General features: G+C 42.2%; 1 protein-coding gene across 1 annotated transcript in view; it reads right to left on the bottom strand.

The window, feature by feature from the left end:
• CNTNAP2 (contactin associated protein 2) overlaps positions 1-18938 on the bottom strand; it is a 2262889-nt gene that overhangs the window by 7672 nt on the left and 2236279 nt on the right. The window contains exon 23 of the mRNA XM_015447321.4: positions 3996-4076. Coding sequence (XP_015302807.3) covers positions 3996-4076 — 81 coding nt within the window. The remainder of the gene's footprint in view (positions 1-3995; positions 4077-18938) is intronic.

The following is an 18938-nucleotide window of genomic DNA, read 5'->3' as shown; positions in this document are numbered from 1 at the left end:
GGGCTTATTGCAACCTCAGCCTCCCAGGTTCAAGCAATTCTCCTGTCTCAGCCTCCCAAGTAGCTGGGATTACAGGCGCCCACCACTACGCCCAGCTAATTTTTGTATTTTTAGTAGAGATGGAGTTTCACTGTGTTGGCCAGGCTGGTCCTGAACTCCTGACCTCAGGTAATCCACCCACCTTGGCCTCCCAAAGTGCTGGGATTATAGGCGTAAGCCACCATGCCTGGCCACAATATTCTTTTAAATAGAATTTTAGTAAATGAAACCCAGCAATATGTAAAAAAGATCATATATTAGGATAATGTTAATCCTAGGAATGCAAGTTTGGTTTAACATTAAAAAATATTTACCACATTAAGCAAATAAGGAGTAAAACAGTATGATCATCTAAATAGATGTGGAAAAAGCATTTGGAAAACTTACAATACCCATTCATCAAACAGCTTTCAGTAAACTATGAGTAGAAGAAACTTTCTCAATCTGATAAAGGACATCTGTTGGAAACCTACAGCCAATATCCTATTTAATAGTGAAAGATCAAACACATTCCCCTAACATAGGGAACAATGCAAAATTGTCAAATCTCAACATTTATTCACTTTTGTACTGAAAATCCTACCCAGTGCAATGAAACAATAAAAGGATATAGACTGGAAAGAAACAAGTAAAAAAATCTCATTATTCTCAGATAACATGCTTGTGTTTAGGTAGACAATTCTAAGGAATATACAAAAAAAGTTATTAGAACTAACAGCAAATTTAGCAAGGTTACAGAATATGAGGCTGATATAAAAGATCAATTATACTTTTATATGCCAGAAAGAAACACTTAGAAAATGAAATTAATAAAATAGTAATTGCACAAATTTAAAAGTTGTTCAAGACTTTGCGTTGAAAACCACAATACGTTGCTGAGAGCAACTGAAGAGACAAATAAATGTATAGATACACCATGGAAGGATAGAAATACTAAGTATCGTTAAGATGTTCATTTATAGGTCTAATACAATCCCAATCTAAATTATAGCCAATTTTTTTGGTAGAAATTTGTAAACTGATTCTAAATTTTATATAGAAATGCAAAAGACATAGAATAGCCAAAATAATTTTGAAAAACAAAAAAAGATTAGAGAACTTATATTGTTTATTTCAACACTTTGTATTAAGGTACAACAGGTCAGGCGCAGTGGCTCACACCTGTAATCCCACCACTTTGGGAGGCCGAGGTGGGCGAATCACAAGGTCAGGAGATCGAGACCATCCTGGCCAACGTGGTGAAACCCCATCTCTACTAAAAATACAAATTAGCTGGACATGGTGGTGCATGCCTGTAAGTCCAGCTACTCGGGAGGCTGAGGTAGGAGAATCGCTTGAACCAGGGAGTTAGAGGTTGTAGTGAGCCAAGATCGTGCCACTGTACTCCAGCCTGGCGACAGAGCGAGACTCCCATCTCAACAAAAAAAGATACAACAATAAAGCAAGCATGGTATTGGGTAAGGAAAGATATATAGACCAACAAAACAAAAAGCCTAGAAAATAGACACACACACACATATGGTCAGTTGCTTTAAAAAAAGTGCCAAGAAAATTCAGTTGAGGAAAAGTATAGTTTTTTTTTGTTTTCAACAAATGGTCTTGGAATAACAAGATATTCATTTGGAAAACACTGGCTTTGACTCTTCTCTCACACCATTTATAAACATCACACCATTTATAAACATCAAATCGAGGTGATTAAAGATCTAACGGTAAATGATGAAGCGATACAACTTCTAGAAGAAAGCTGAAAATCTTCAAAACTTTTGGGTAGGCAGACTTTTTAGATAGGACAAATCAACCACGAATTATAAAAAGATTGGGGCCAGGCGCAGTGGCTCACGCCTATAATCCCAGCACTTTGGGAGGCTGAGGCGAGTGGATCACTTGAGGTCAGGAGTTCGAGACCAGCCTGGCCAACATGGTGAAATCCCGTCTCTACTAAACCTGAGATCATGCCACTGTACTCCAGACTGGGCAACGGAAAGTGAGACTGTCTCAAAAAAAAAAAAAAAAAAAAAAAAAGTTAGGGACCTGTTACACTTATAGGTATGTATTATACTTCAATTAAGTTGATTTTAAAAAAAAGCAAAAAACAGTGAGGATTGGGATATTGATGGCAATAGGGATGTCAATATTGATCTATGCATGAGGCTCAACAGCTATCTTAGGAGAGTCAAATTATTATGTAGCTGCCCCGGTGAGAAGAAAACACTGGAATAGTTTAGATGCTACAGCTTGTTAATTTTCTGATACATTTTTATTTTTAAATTTTAATTGTGCAAATTTATGGGCTACATGAGAACATTTGTTACATGTATACATGCAATAGTGATCAAGTCATAGTATTTAGGGGCTCATCAACCAAGTATAATACATTTTTGTTAGATATAGTCCCTACCCTGCTAGCAAACCCTGAATTTGTTCCTTTTATCTTACTGTATGTTTGCACCCTGTAACCCACTTCTCTTCATTCTCCTTCCTCCTCCTCCTCAACTTTCCCAGTCTCTCTTATCTGTTTTTCTTTCTACCTCCATGTGTTCAAATCTTTTAACTCCTGTGTATCAGTGAGAACATGCAATATTTGTCTTCTTGTGCCTAGCTTATTTCACTTAAAATAATGATCTCCAGTAATTTTCTGATAATTTGCATTATGATAACTGAAACCAGACTGGCATTTCCCTTTTCTTTTCTTTTCTATGTATTTATTTATTTAGACAGAGTCTTGCTCTGTCGCCCAGGCTGGAGTGCAGTGGCGTGATCTTGGCTCACCGCAAGCTCCGCCTCCTGGATTCACACCATTCTCCTGCCTCAGCCTCCCAAGTAGCTGGAACTACAGGCGCCCACCACCACGCCTGGCTAATTTTTTTTGTATTTAGAGACGGGGTTTCACCATGTTAGCCAGGATGGTCTCGATCCCCTGACCTCGTGATCCACCCACCTCGGTCTCCCAAAGTGCTGGGATTACAGGTGTGAGCCACTGTGCCCAGCCTTCCTTTTCATTTTTTATAGTATGCTATCCTGGACCATTTGGGATGCAAAAGGATGAGACTGAAAAAGATCAGAGGGGATAAAGAAATGTCCTGGCTATGATCACTACTACCTCCTTACATATTTTGAGTCTGTCCAGCTTACCACTACCATTTGTTTTTTACAAGCCAGCATTAAAAAGTAGCCAGGTTAGGCCAGGCGCAATGGCTCATGCCAGTAATCCCAGCACTTTAGGCGGCTGAGGCGGGTGGATAACGAGGTCAGGAGTTCGAGATCAGCCTGGCCAAGATGGTGAAACCCCGTGTCCACTAAAAACACAAAAATTAGCCAGGCGTGGTGGCAGGCACCTATAATCCCAGCTACTAGGGAGGCTAAGGCAGGAGAATTGTTTGAACCTGGAGGCAGAGGTTCCAGTGAGCTGAGATCACGCCACTGCACTCTACCCTAGGTGATAGAGCACGACTCCATCTAAAAAAAAGAAAAAAGTAGCCATGTTACATTTACTATATCTTTCTCTCTTTTTTTTAAAACAGAGTCTTGCTCTGTTGCCCAGGCTGGAGCGCAGTGGTGCAACCCCTGCCTCCCAGGTTCAAGAGATTCTCCTGCCTCAGTCTTCCGAGCAGCTGGGATTACAGGTGTGAGCCACCATGCCTGGCTAATTTTTGTATTTTTAGTAGAGATGGAGTTTCGCCATGTTGGCTAGGCTCGTCTAGAACTCCTGACCTCAGGTAATCTGCCCACCTTTGCCTCCCAAAGTGCTGCGATTACATAGGCGTGAGCCACCGTGTCTGGCCACATTTACTATATTTCTGCATATCAGAATTCATAATCTTGTGTGCTATTTAAACAACAAAATGAATCATGTAAAAATCTAGAAAACTTTTTCCTAGACTACTATGTTATTGACAATTATTGCTTTCCATAGGTGAGTAGCCCCACATGAGCCTGCTCTACACATCACCTACCTCCAATGATAGCCGAGTTTCTGTTGACTCCATTTCTTATAGCTTGGCCTTGTCCTGGATTATATGGAAAATCCGCACTGGCTGTACAGAAAGAAAGAGTCAAGTGTCAGAGTCAAGTATATTGATCCCAAATAATTTGAAACCTATTTCTCCATACAATTCGTTAACACTTACTGTTTTTCCAAATGAAATCTCCATATCTGACGGACCCTGTCTTGCCATTGTCTCACAAAAGAATCACAACAGCCTCCATCCCTGTACCTGCTGTTTCTGTTTGCACAAGGCCTAGATAAACATGACTTACCACTTGGAGCAATATTAGAGAATCCTAGAACTCCCTGAGCTGGCTCTAGTTCCACAGACAGACGAGTTTATGCATTTGAATATGTTTCTTACATTTGGTTGAAATCTGCTTCCCATCCACTTTTAACCCCATGCACAACTGGTGGCATTCAGTATATTTGTAGATGAGCTTTTTACAGCTACAGTATTAAAAAGTTTAAAAAGGAATCATTCCTTCAAACTTGTATTTTTCACGGCTGTAGTAAGACCACTGGCACACTTCAGGAGTTTGTAAGGGGGTAATAATTCAAAACAGTTGAGAAGAATATAACTGCCTAGTGAATCTATTTCTTTCCCTATTATAAATAATAAGAATCAACTGTGTTATATTTAGGTATTTCTCTAAGATAAAACAAATTTTAAGCCCGGAAAAGGCAGAATCTATCTTCTGTCATCCATAGGACCTAATCCAGCTTCAGAAACAATTCACATTTGTTGGTCTTCTGTTGGAGAAGTTAAGGTAAATCTTCCAATAGAAGCAGGTCACCTTAGTCTAAAGCAAGCTCTGGGTACTGGATGGCACCAATTAAATGTAAAAAGAATTTAGAAGTACTTATTTGGTACAATGAAATGTGTACACATTTCAAATAGGCAAATAGGTTTATGTTATGATTCAGGGAGAATGTTGCTACATACTCCATTTTCTAACACTAATATATTCCTGGGCTATGGACTTCCAAGATTATCCAGGATAATGATAAAAAGCAGGTAGAGCCCTTTTTCCTCCTCTCCCCTTGGAAATACGGCAACCAAAAAGGGAGATTCCAGATTCTGACAACACATGTGATTTAATCCTTTCCCTTTTAGACTTTATATTCTCTTTTTTTTATGGTGGGGGGAAGCTGCAACCAAAAAGGGAGATTCCAGGTTCTGTCAACACATGTGATTTAATCCTTTCTCTTTTAGACTTTATATTCTCTTTTTTTTATGGAGGTGAGAGCTGGGGAAAGGGTCTCACTCTGTCATCCAGGCAGTGGTGTGATCTCGGCTCACTGCAACCTCTGCCTTTTAGGCTCAGGTGATTCTGCCTGGGCCTCCCAAGTAGGTGGAATTACAGGCACCTGCCACCAGGCCTGGCTAATTTTTGTATTTTTAGTAGAGGCGGGGTTTTACCATGTTGGTCAACCTGGTCTCAAACTCCTGACCTCAAGTTATCCACTCACCTTGGCCTCCCAAAATGCTGTGATTACAGGATGAGCCGCTGCACCTGGCTAGACTTGATATTTTTGTTTAGGATGAGGAAAATTATACTTTACATTCCAAATTATCTCAACTATCTGAGTAAAAAGCACAGACATTAAGAAAGCTACAAATGAAAGCAAACTTAACTCTGAGTATTCAAGGATTTCATGTTCCCCCAAGTCTTTAACTGGGGGATACAAAATAGACCACTGATGGTTTTTGCTTGTTTTAACTGGCTTGATCCTTTTTTTTTTTTTTTTAAGATTTGGTCTTGCTATGTTGCCCAGGCTGGAGTGCAGTGGCACAATCATGGCTCACTGCAACCTGGACCTTCCAGGCCCAAGTGTTCCTCCCGCCTCAGTCTCCTGAGTAGCTGGGACCATAGCCATGCACCATCACGCCTGGCTAATTTTTTATTTTTTGTAGAGATGGGGTCTCCCTATGTTGCCCAAGCTGGTCTTGAATTCCTGGGCTCAAACAATTCTCCTGCCTTGGCCTTTCAAAGTGCTGGGATTACAGGTGTGAGCCACCTTGCCCGGCCAAATTGGTCCAATCCTAAATCCAGTTAGCTAGGTAGGGAAATGGGGAGAACCAATGCGTAGTATGGTGTAGTCAGCTACTTTCCCATTAGCTCACTTTCCCATTTCCCTTCAGGATCTTCTAGGGTAGGTAGCATGGATTAACATTCCCAATCCCAAATGTCAGCCCAAGAATGCGAAGATCTTTCATTTATTAGGCTTATCATCAGATATAAGATTAATCCTAAAATTATCCTATGGGAATAAACCTGGTTTACATAAAAACATATAATAAAAACCTTGGCTTTCTTTTTTAAACCTGAATCTTCAGAGAAGTACTATTAGTAGATGTGACAAATGTATTCATTCACTCATTCACTAAATCTTTGTAGAATGCCTACTATATGTCAGACTTCATTCCAAGTGCTGAGGATACACAGTGAACAATAAAATAGACAAAACGGAGAATAAAGTTCTCTAGCTAATGAGAACTTCCTGGTCCAACATGGTCTGTTTATTCCATGCATCCTTGAACAGTTTGATTTATATAGTCTAGATAATATACTGAAGCATGGATGTGGTTTCAATTATGAACTTGTCCATTTACAGTAAATTGCCTGATATGCCACCCACAAACCATAAGCACAGGAAGATTTGGTTATGAATGTACACAATTCCCTGGCACAAGACACCCTTCAAAGACCACAAGCTGTTTTTCAGGAATGAAAACTTGCACATTACTGCCCATCTTTTCCAGACTTTTTGACATTATCATTACTCTTCTCTGGACACTATTTAGTCCATATCCTTCTAGAAAGTCACCAAGCTTGTGAGCAGTCTAGCTAAAATTAGAACCCAGGTAGGGTTCATTCCAAAGTCAACAATCTTCTCTACCCTGCATTTTTTTAATTTTATTTTTTTGTTAATTTCTTTTTTTTTTTTAAATTTGTTTATTATTATTATACTTTAAGTTGTAGGGTACATGTGCATAACGTGCAGGTTTGTTACATATGTATACTTGTGCCATGTTGCTGTGCTGCACCCATCAACTCGTCATTTACATCAGGTATAACTCCCAATGCAATCCCTCCCCCCTCCCCCCTCCCCATGATAGGCCCTGGTGTGTGATGTTCCCCTTCCCGAGTCCGAGTGATCTCATTGTTCAGTTCCCACCTATGAGTGAGAACATGCGGTGTTTGGTTTTCTGTTCTTGTGATAGTTTGCTAAGAATGATGGATTCCAGCTGCATCCAAGTCCCTACAAAGGACTCAAACTCATCCTTTTTTATGGCTGCATAGTATTCCATGGTGTATATGTGCCACATTTTCTTAATCCAGTCTGTCACTGATGGACATTTGGGTTGATTCCAAGTCTTTGCTATTGTGAATAGTGCCGCAATAAACATACGTGTGCATGTGTCTTTATAGCAGCATAATTTATAATCCTTTGGGTATATACCCAGTAATGGGATGGCTGGGTCATATGGTACATCTAGTTCTAGATCCTTGAGGAATCGCCATACTGTTTTCCATAATGGTTGAACTAGTTTACAATCCCACCAACAGTGTAAAAGTGTTCCTATTTCTCCACATCCTCTCCAGCACCTGTTGTTTCCTGACTTTTTAATGATCGCCATTCTAACTGGTGTGAGATGGTATCTCATTGTGGTTTTGATTTGCATTTCTCTGATGGCCAGTGATGATGAGCATTTTTTCATGTGTCTGTTGGCTGTATGAATGTCTTCTTTTGAGAAATGTCTGTTCATATCCTTTGCCCACTTTTTGATGGGGTTGTTTGTTTTTTTCTTGTAAATTTGTTTGAGTTCTTTGTAGGTTCTGGATATTAGCCCTTTGTCAGATGAGTAGATTGCAAAAATTTTCTCCCATTCTGTAGGTTGCCTGTTCACTCTGATGGTAGTTTCTTTTGCTATGCAGAAGCTCTTTAGTTTAATGAGATCCCATTTGTCAATTTTGGCTTTTGCTGCCGTTGCTTTTGGTGTTTTAGACATGAAGTCTTTGCCCATGCCTATGTCCTGAATGGTACTACCTAGGTTTTCCTCTAGGATTTTTATGGTATTAGGTCTAACATTTAAGTCTCTAATCCATCTTGAATTAATTTTCGTATAAGGAGTAAGGAAAGGATCCAGTTTCAGCTTTCTACTTATGGCTAGCCAATTTTCCCAGCACCATTTATTAAATAGGGAATCCTTTCCCCATTTCTTGTTTCTCTCAGGTTTGTCAAAGATCAAATGGCTGTAGATGTGTGGTATTATTTCTGAGGACTCTGTTCTGTTCCATTGGTCTATATCTCTGTTTTGGTACCAGTACCATGCTGTTTTGGTTACTGTAGCCTTGTAGTATAGTTTGAAGTCAGGTAGCGTGATGCCTCCAGCTTTGTTCTTTTGACTTAGGATTGTCTTGGAGATGTGGGCTCTTTTTTGGTTCCATATGAACTTTAAAGCAGTTTTTTCCAATTCTGTGAAGAAACTCATTGGTAGCTTGATGGGGATGGCATTGAATCTATAAATTACCTTGGGCAGTATGGCCATTTTCACGATATTGATTCTTCCTATCCATGAGCATGGTATGTTCTTCCATTTGTTTGTGTCCTCTTTTATTTCACTGAGCAGTGGTTTGTAGTTCTCCTTGAAGAGGTCCTTTACATCCCTTGTCAGTTGGATTCCTAGGTATTTTATTCTCTTTGAAGCAATTGTGAATGGAAGTTCATTCCTGATTTGGCTCTCTGTTTGTCTGTTACTGGTGTATAAGAATGCTTGTGATTTTTGCACATTAATTTTGTATCCTGAGACTTTGCTGAAGTTGCTTATCAGCTTAAGGAGATTTTGGGCTGAGACAATGGGGTTTTCTAAATATACAATCATGTCATCTGCAAACAGGGACAATTTGACTTCTTCTTTTCCTAACTGAATACCCTTTCTTTCTTTCTCTTGCCTGATGGCCCTAGCCAGAACTTCCAACACTATGTTGAATAGGAGTGGTGAGAGAGGGCATCCCTGTCTTGTGCCAGTTTTCAAAGGGAATTTTTCCAGTTTTTGCCCATTCAGTATGATATTGGCTGTGGGTTTGTCATAAATAGCTCTTATTATTTTGAGGTACGTTCCATCAATACCGAATTTATTGAGCGTTTTTAGCATGAAGGGCTGTTGAATTTTGTCAAAAGCCTTTTCTGCATCAATTGAGATAATCATGTGGTTCTTGTCTTTGGTTCTGTTTATATGCTGGATTATGTTTATTGATTTGCGAATGTTGAACCAGCCTTGCATCCCAGGGATGAAGCCCACTTGATCATGGTGGATAAGCTTTTTGATGTGTTGCTGAATCCGGTTTGCCAGTATTTTATTGAGGATTTTTGCATCGATGTTCATCAGGGATATTGGTCTAAAATTCTCTTTTTTTGTTGTGTCTCTGCCAGGCTTTGGTATCAGGATGATGTTGGCCTCATAAAATGAGTTAGGGAGGATTCCCTCTTTTTCTATTGATTGGAATAGTTTCAGAAGGAATGGTACCAACTCCTCCTTGTACCTCTGGTAGAATTCAGCTGTGAATCCATCTGGTCCTGGACTTTTTTTGGTTGGTAGGCTATTAATTGTTGCCTCAATTTCAGAGCCTGCTATTGGTCTATTCAGGGATTCAACTTCTTCCTGGTTTAGTCTTGGAAGAGTGTAAGTGTCCAGGAAATTATCCATTTCTTCTAGATTTTCCAGTTTATTTGCGTAGAGGTGTTTATAGTATTCTCTGATGGTAGTTTGTATTTCTGTGGGGTCGGTGGTGATATCCCCTTTATCATTTTTAATTGCGTTGATTTGATTCTTCTCTCTTTTCTTCTTTATTAGTCTGGCTAGTGGTCTGTCAATTTTGTTGATCTTTTCAAAAAACCAACTCCTGGATTCATTGATTTTTTGGAGGGTTTTTTGTGTCTCTATCTCCTTCAGTTCTGCTCTGATCTTAGTTATTTCTTGCCTTCTGCTAGCTTTCGAATGTGTTTGCTCTTGCTTCTCTAGTTCTTTTAATTGCGATGTTAGAGTGTCAATTTTAGATCTTTCCTGCTTTCTCTTGTGGGCATTTAGTGCTATAAATTTCCCTCTACACACTGCCTTAAATGTGTCCCAGAGATTCTGGTATGTTGTATCTTTGTTCTCATTGGTTTCAAAGAACATCTTTATTTCTGCCTTCATTTCGTTATGTACCCAGTAGTCATTCAGGAGCAGGTTGTTCAGTTTCCATGTAGTTGAGCGGTTTTGATTGAATTTCTTAGTCCTGAGTTCTAGTTTGATTGCACTGTGGTCTGAGAGACAGTTTGTTATAATTTCTGTTCTTGTACATTTGCTGAGGAGTGCTTTACTTCCAATTACGTGGTCAATTTTGGAGTAAGTATGATGTGGTGCTGAGAAGAATGTATATTCTGTTGATTTGGGGTGGAGAGTTCTATAGATGTCTATTAGGTCTGCTTGCTGCAGAGATGAGTTCAATTCCTGGATATCCTTGTTAACTTTGTCTCGTTGATCTGTCTAATGTTGACAGTGGAGTGTTGAAGTCTCCCATTATTATTGTATGGGAGTCTAAGTCTCTTTGTAAGTCTCTAAGGACTTGCTTTATGAATCTGGGTGCTCCTGTATTGGGTGCATATATATTTAGGATAGTTAGCTCTTCCTGTTGAATTGATCCCTTTACCATTATGTAATGGCCTTCTTTGTCTCTTTTGATCTTTGATGGTTTAAAGTCTGTTTTATCAGAGACTTGGATTGCAACCCCTGCTTTTTTTTGTTCTCCATTTGCTTGGTAAATCTTCCTCCATCCCTTTATTTTGAGCCTATGTATGTCTCTGCGTGTGAGATGGGTCTCCTGAATACAGCAGACTGATGGGTCTTGACTCTTTATCCAGTTTGCCAGTCTGTGTCTTTTAACTGGAGCATTTAGTCCATTTACATTTAAGGTTAATATTGTTATGTGTGAACTTGATCCTGCCATTATGATATTAACTGGTTATTTTGCTCATTAGTTGATGCAGTTTCTTCCTAGCCTCAATGGTCTTTACATTTTGGCATGTTTTTGCAATGGCTGGTACCGGTTGTTCCTTTCCATGTTTAGTGCTTCCTTCAGGGTCTCTTGTAAGGCAGGCCTAGTGGTGACAAAATCTCTGAGCATTTGCTTATCTGTAAAGGATTTTATTTCTCCTTCACTTATGAAACTTAGTTTGGCTGGATATGAAATTCTGGGTTTAAAATTCTTTAAGAATGTTGAATATTGGCCCCCACTCTCTTCTGGCTTGGAGAGTTTCTGCTGAGAGATCTGCTGTTAGTCTGATGGGCTTCCCTTTGTGGGTAACCCGACCTTTCTCTCTGGCTGCCCTTAAGATTTTTTCCTTCATTTCAACTTTGGTGAATCTGGCAATTATGTGTCTTGGAGTTGCTCTTCTCGAGGAGTATCTTTGTGGCGTTCTCTGTATTTCCTGGATTTGAATGTTGGCCTGCCCTACTAGGTTGGGGAAGTTCTCCTGGATGATATCCTGAAGAGTGTTTTCCGACTTGGTTCCATTTTTCCCCCTCACTTTCAGGCACCCCAATCAGACGTAGATTTGGTCTTTTTACATAATCCCATACTTCTTGCAGGCTTTGTTCATTTCTTTTTCTTCTTTTTTCTTTTGGTTTCTCTTCTCGCTTCATTTCATTCATTTGATCCTCAATCGCAGATACTCTTTCTTCCAGTTGATCGAGTCGGTTACTGAAGCTTGTGCATTTGTCACGTATTTCTCATGTCATGGTTTTCATCTCTTTCATTTCGTTTAGGACCTTCTCTGCATTAATTATTCTAGCCATCAATTCTTCCACTTTTTTTTCAAGATTTTTAGTTTCTTTGCGCTGGGTACGTAATTCCTCCTTTAGCTCTGAGAAATTTGATGGACTGAAGCCTTCTTCTCTCATCTCGTCAAAGTCATTCTCCGTCCAGCTTTGATCCGTTGCTGGCGATGAGCTGCACTCCTTTGCCGGGGGAGATGCGCTCTTATTTTTTGAATTTCCAGCTTTTCTGCCCTGCTTTTTCCCCATCTTTGTGGTTTTATCTGCCTCTGGTCTTTGATGATGGTGATGTACTGATGGGGTTTTGGTGTAGGTGTCCTTCCTGTTTGATAGTTTTCCTTCTAACAGTCAGGACCCTCAGCTGTAGGTCTGTTGGAGATTGCTTGAGGTCCACTCCAGACCCTGTTTGCCTGGGTATCAGCAGCAGAGGCTGCAGAAGATAGAATATTTCTGAACAGCGAGTGTACCTGTCTGATTCTTGCTTTGGAAGCTTCCTCTCAGGGGTGTACTCCTCCCTGTGAGGTGTGGGGTGTCAGACTGCCCCTAGTGGGGGATGTCTCCCAGTTAGGCTACTCAGGGGTCAGGGACCCACTTGAGCAGGGAGTCTGTCCCTTCTCAGATCTCAACCTCCGTGTTGGGAGATCCACTGCTCTCTTCAAAGCTGTCAGACAGAGTCGTTTGCGTCTGCAGAGGTGTCTGCTGCGTTTGTTTAGTTTACTGTGCCCTGTCCCCAGAGGTGGAGTCTACAGAGACAGGCAGGTTTCCTTGAGCTGCTGTGAGCTCCACCCAGTTCGAGCTTCCCAGCAGCTTTGTTTACCTACTTAAGCCTCAGCAATGGCAGGCACCCCTCCCCCAGCCTCGCTGCTGCCTTGCCGGTAGATCACAGACTGCTGTGCTAGCAATGAGGGAGGCTCCGTGGGTGTGGGACCCTACCGGCCAGGTGTGGGATATGATCTCCTGGTGTGCCTGTTTGCTTAAAGCGCAGTATTGGGGTGGGAGTTACCCGATTTTCCAGGTGTTGTGTGTCTCAGTTCCCCTGGCTAGGAAAAGGGACTCCCTTCCCCCTTGCGCTTCCCAGGTGAGGCAATGCCTCGCCCTGCTTCAGCTCTCGCTGGTCGGGCTGCAGCAGCTGACCAGCACCGGTGGTCCGGCACTCCCCAGTGAGATGAACCCAGTACCTCAGTTGAAAATGCAGAAATCACCGGTCTTCTGTGTCGCTCGCGCTGGGAGTTGGAGACTGGAGCTGCTCCTATTCGGACATCTCTACCCTGCCTTTTGAAGGCTAGAAAGGGACAGGGAGTTGAAGGGTTGAGGAGGTCCCGCTTGCAGACAGTTTGGCTTGGGTTGGCACTATGGAAGGAGGAGCCCTTTTAGGTGATGAGGAATTAATTAGTTTTGTATTGGACATACTGAGTTGGAGGTGCCCAGGTGGAGGACACCCAGGTGGAGATATTTACTAGATATTTGGATACTTTGTGAGTGAGTCATATTTCCTGTCTCCTTTTGATAAACGCAGAAATTTCCTGACCTCCTTTTTGTCTTCCCCTATTCCCTGCCCCGTCATGACCTTCTTTAAACAATATGTACCTTCAAAATATATTAAGTATGGTGATTAAAAAATTACAATGGTAGGCCAAGCATGGTGGCTCACGCCTGTAATCCCAGCACTTTGGGAGGCTGAGGCAAGTGGATCATGAGGTCGAGAGATCGAGACCATCCTGGCCAACATGGTGAAACCCTACCTTTACTAAAAATACAAAAATTTAGCTGGGCATGGTGGCGTGCATTTTTTTCTCAAAAAAAAAAAAAAAAAAAAATTAGCTGGGTGTGGTGGCGTGTGCCTGTAGTCCCAGCTACTCAAGAGACTGAAGCAGGAGAATCGCTTGAACCCAGGAGGCGGAGGTTGCAGTGAGCTGAGATTGTACCACTGCACTCCAGCCTGGCAACAAAGTGAGACTACGTCTCAAAAAACAAACAAACAAACAAACAAACAAAATTACAGTGGTAATTTGTTGCTATTCTATTGTGTGATATTCATAATACCGTGAATGGTTTGCTTTTCTGGCTCAGGTGACATGGCTGGTAGACCACAGCATGGTTTCTCTCTGCTTCAAAGCCTGTCTTATGGTGTTGCATCCTTGGCCACAAAGCTGCAGAAAAATGTAGATGCTTAAGAGATACTCATAGACCTCTTCCTGTTTCCCTTGAGGTTACCAATAAAAACAGTAGCAGAACATATGGAAATAGTGGAAGGAGTTACCTGAGATGATGCAAGGAAAATGACAAGCGCTAGAGAGGAACATTTAAAAATATCACAGGATTGTTTTGGGTATCAATCTGAACTCCTGGGCATAGTGAAGAAGGCCCCCCTTGAGCTGTATTTCTCTCCTGTCCCTTCCCTCCTGGGGTCACTTTTCCAACTCAACATTGTAGGTATAGGTGATACGGGCAGGAGGCAGGGAAATACTGGGTAGAAGAGGGTGGAGTCCCTGGCAAGGGTTCCACCCACAAACCTGAGCCCACAGCCCTAAATGAGAACTACACAGCCTTGTTTTCCCACCCAAATGCTGCTTTTTTCCAAAACCACCCTGGCCTGCCAGGCCCCCCAATCCTGTACCCATAAATACCCCAAGCTCCACTGGCAGAGGAGCAGAGCAGCGTGGCAGAGGAGAGAAGAGAACAAGCGGCTGAACGTCAAGAGGAGAAGAAGCATCTGAATGTTGAAGAGGCAACCGGACAGTTGGAAAGCAGTTTGGCTCAGGATGACTGAAGAGAATTATCCTTCCATTTCATCCCTTTCCGGCTCCCCATCCCACTGAGAGCCACTTCCATCACTCAATAAAACCGTTGTGACCTGATCCTTCTCGGACGCCAGATAAGGACCTGAGTACCAAGAGGGCAGGGGGTAAAATGCTGTCACCCTGTCTCCACTGAGCTGTCTAACACTTAGCCATCCCCAGATAGCAACTGCTAAAAGAGCATACCCCTAGAAGCTGCTGTGGGACCAGAGCCCAAAAGCGTTCACCCCAGCTGCGGCACCCACTTGCCTGTGTGCTCCCCTTTCACAAAAGGTTTGAGTGAGCTGCACCCATTGCAAGTCCAGTGAAGGGGTCCAGGGAACTCTCCCGTCTCATAGGAGTTCCTGATGCTTCCAGTTGACACCCCTTTTCTCTTCCATATGGCACTCTGTCTGGACATCTGGTTTACTTTCCTTTTCTTTGTCCATCAGATCTTACTACTTTCCTAAAAGTATCCTCAGTGACCTCAGATTGTGTGTGTCCCTTTTCTAAATGGGAATAGTCTTAATTCTTGTGACTTCTTACATAACAGTCATCCTCTTAAAGTCAGAGACCAATCTTAATCGTGTTTGCAGTTCCAATGACTAATAATGCAGTAGCAAGGGCTAAATGGATGTCCATTGACTGGCATAATTAAAATCAGTCTATTAAGAGGTATGTAAACATTGTATAGCTTCTTCTAATAATAAAGCCTTCTATGCAGGTAGAATTTTGAAAGTCAGATGCCTAGTCTCAACTCAATCCTTACAGTGAGGCAGGATTCTTATTCCTAACAAAGGAGATGGACATATTGAATATAGAAAATATATTAATGACTCCTAGTCCACTGGACTTTGGTTATTGTTAGAAAACAATTTGTAGAAAACCCTCAGGTCAGGAAGCCTTATACATTTCAAGGGCAAAATCTTTGTTTTGTGTGAGCATTCATGTTTTCCTGGATCTCTTTATAACGTAAGCCTGGTTGTCCTAATGCATGTGAGTGCTTACTCCCTTGAGGCAAAGCCATTTTATTCTGGCAATCAGCGCAATTGCTATTTTGATGGATATATTTTATTGCAACTGTCCTTTCCCCTGGGAACCAACATGCTCTTGGACATGTGCATAGAGAAAAATGGAGACCAAGAAACATGACTGAGACATGGATGATAAAGCTCATCTATTCTGCTAACATCCATGTTCCCCTCACCCAGCTTGCTGGGAGAGCTGAACAATTTTAGTGGTGTTGGAGTATCAAGGAACCTATACGTTGGGAAGCATTGTGAGTAGGTCCAAATTTGGAGTGTTAGTTTAAAATAGACTAGCTATAACATTCTCAAGACCAGTCTTTCATCAAATAAGCAGAGACTATATTCAACACACTTCTCTTCTGGATCCCCAAATGACACTCCAGGTTAACCACCAAAGCATGGTGCCATTCCAGTCTGATTTATAGTCTTACAAAAGCCCGCATATTTCTGCATACTTCCCTTGCACATGTCCTTCTTGTGTGTGGTCATCCCTGTTCCTATATTTGTAGACCATGTTTCCATTGCACCACTCAGAGATTAGCTCTCCTCCCCTCCTCCACCCGGCACAGGCCAGGCAGGACATATTGCTGGAGGAATTGATGATGGGAGATTCTTCTCCTAGGCGCATGCTTAGTAAACAGTCTGGCTAAGGCTTTAGTGCCCCCACACACATATGTACTACTGTGCTCCTCACCTAAGAAGGCAGATACATGATCGGTCCTCAAACATATTCAGACATGCTGCAGTCACACCTTCCCTTCTATTGTCTTTGTCTCCCCTATGAGAAGCAGTCTGAGAGCTCACTACTGTACATTTTCCCTTCTTTCATTTTCAAGTTAAGAAAACAAAACAATCAAACATACTTTGTAAGGGCAGTCATATGTTGGAACTGGGTGAGAAAAAGTATACTTTCATTTTCTAAAAAAGAATATACAATATGACAGTTTCATTCCATTTCTTTTCTTTTTATTTTTTATTTATTTTTTTGAGACGAAGTCTCACTCTGTTGCCCAGGCTGCAGTACAGTGGCACAATCTCGGCTCACTGCAAGCTCCGCCTCCCAGGTTCATGCCATTCTCCTGCCTCAGCCTCCCGAGTAGTGGGGACTACAGGCGCCCGCCACCATGCCCAGCTAATTTTTTGTATTTTCAGTAGAGACGGGGTTTCACTATGTTAGCCAGGATGGTCTCGATTTCCTGACCTCGTGATCAGCCCGCCTCGGCCTCCCAAAGTGCTGAGATTCCAGGTGAGAGCCACTGCGCCCGGCCAGTTTCATTCCATTTTTTTTTTTTTTTTTTGAGATGGAGTCTCGCTCTGTCGCCCAGGCTGGAGTGCAGTGGCCGGATCTCGGCTCACTGCAAGCTCCGCCTCCTGGGTTCACGCCATTCTCCTGCCTCAGCCTCCTGAGTAGCTGGGACTACAGGCGCCCGCCACCACACCTGGCTAGTTTTTTGTATTTTTTAGTAGAGACGGGGTTTCACCATGTTAGCCAGGATGGTCTCGATCTCCTGACCTCGTGATCCACCCATCTCGGCCTCCCAAAGTGCTGGGATTACAGGCTTGAGCCACCGCGCCTGGCTCATTCCATTTTTAAAGGTGTTTCACCCTTCTCTCCACTACATTCCTGAAAGGCTTTGCTGTGATAGCAAGATGACCAAGGAGTGAGCACCTCTCACATCTGTGTGCTGGGCAGGGGTGAGGGTGATGTCCTTTCCTTGGCCGCTGGGGCAAGAGGGACTCTTGAATGCCAGTGACAACTTCTGAACTCCAACATCAAACAAAAGGCCACATAGGTTGTTTAGATGCAATGACTGGTAAAGCTCTAACTTCTAAGATTATGTGAAATGAGTCATCATTTGGACTAGAGTTTCCTCAAACACTAAGCTTTCTAGGGCCCAGTCCAACTTTGAATTCTATGACCATAGAGCAACCTTCAAAGGCAAAGTTGCAAAAATGGCAGAAAATCAAGCAGTTAGTTGTGGTAGAACTGGCCCAGAAATGCTTTTCTTCTATTGTGGAGTACAAAACATTTCATGTTGATTTACATGAAATTCAGATTTCGGGAACAAGCTGTTTAGGAAATAATAATAGCACTTCCTACATTTCAGGCCCTGTTGCCACTCCTTTTCATGCTAACTCGTTTAATCCTCATGTGAGCCTTGACACATTCATCCCATTTTGGAAGGATAAAAACTTGTCTGAGGTCACACAACCAGGAAATGGTGGAGCTAGTATTTGAACCCAGAAGTTGGCTCCAGAAACCATTCATTAAACACTCAGCTGAATTGTCTCTGATGAGAAGGCATCAGTGTATGCCAGCTCTATCAAATGACCAACATCATGGTAGGGTCTGAAGGCAACCAACCAATTTAGCCCAACTGCTTTTTCTGTGGTTAGTGGGCTGTCTGGGGAAGCCAGCGAAATCTAAAGGCTTCTGACTGTGTTTGCTTTTCTTCAGAAGTTATCTGACAAAGGATAATTACATATGATGGCAGCATCAGCTGAGCAATGTGGCAGGCTGAGAACTCAGAGCCCACGTTGCAGAAGCACAAAAATCTGACCTTCCTTTGGTGACACATACAGACCCCTGATGGGCCAAAGCAGCACAGAGAGAATGACCCATTACCTTTGCAGAAACACGAAACCAGGAATCGTGTAAATCGTGCTTTAAAATATTATATTGAATATAACTTTTGATTCCATTTACAAAATATGAAAAATTATAAAACAAGTTTCAGGGCAGATGCTTAAGTACTAGAAATGAATTTAAAAGACAGCTATAGGCTGGGTGCCATGGCTTACGCCTGTAATCCCAGCACTTTGGGAGGCGGAGGCAGGCGGATCATGAGGTCAGGAGATCGAGACTATCCTGGATAACACGGCGAAACCCTGTCTCTACTAAAAATACAAAAAATTAGTTGGGCGTGGTGGCAGGCGCTGGAAGTCCCAGCTACTTGGGAGGCTGAGGCTCAGGAGAATGGCATGAACCCGGGAGGTGGAGGTTGCAGTGAGCCAAGACTGCGCCACTGCACTCCAGCCTGTGTGACAGAGTGAGACTCCGTCTCAAAGAAAAAAAAAGCCAGGCATGGTGGTATACGCCTGTAGTCCCAGTTACTTGAGAGGCTGAGGCAGGAGAATTGCTTGAACCCAGGAGGGGGAGGTTGCAGTGAGCTGAGATCGTGCCACTACAGTCCAGCCTGGACAACAGAGCGAGACTCTATCTCAAAAAGAAAAAAAAAAAATTGTAAGAACAGAATATTGAAAAGAGATTTGAATTCTTT

This window comes from Macaca fascicularis, chromosome 3, assembly GCF_037993035.2.
Source record: "Macaca fascicularis isolate 582-1 chromosome 3, T2T-MFA8v1.1".
In the NCBI taxonomy this organism is placed as follows: domain Eukaryota; kingdom Metazoa; phylum Chordata; class Mammalia; order Primates; family Cercopithecidae; genus Macaca; species Macaca fascicularis.
Note: the sequence above shows the minus strand (reverse complement) of the source record. Positions and strands in the feature narration are given on the sequence as shown.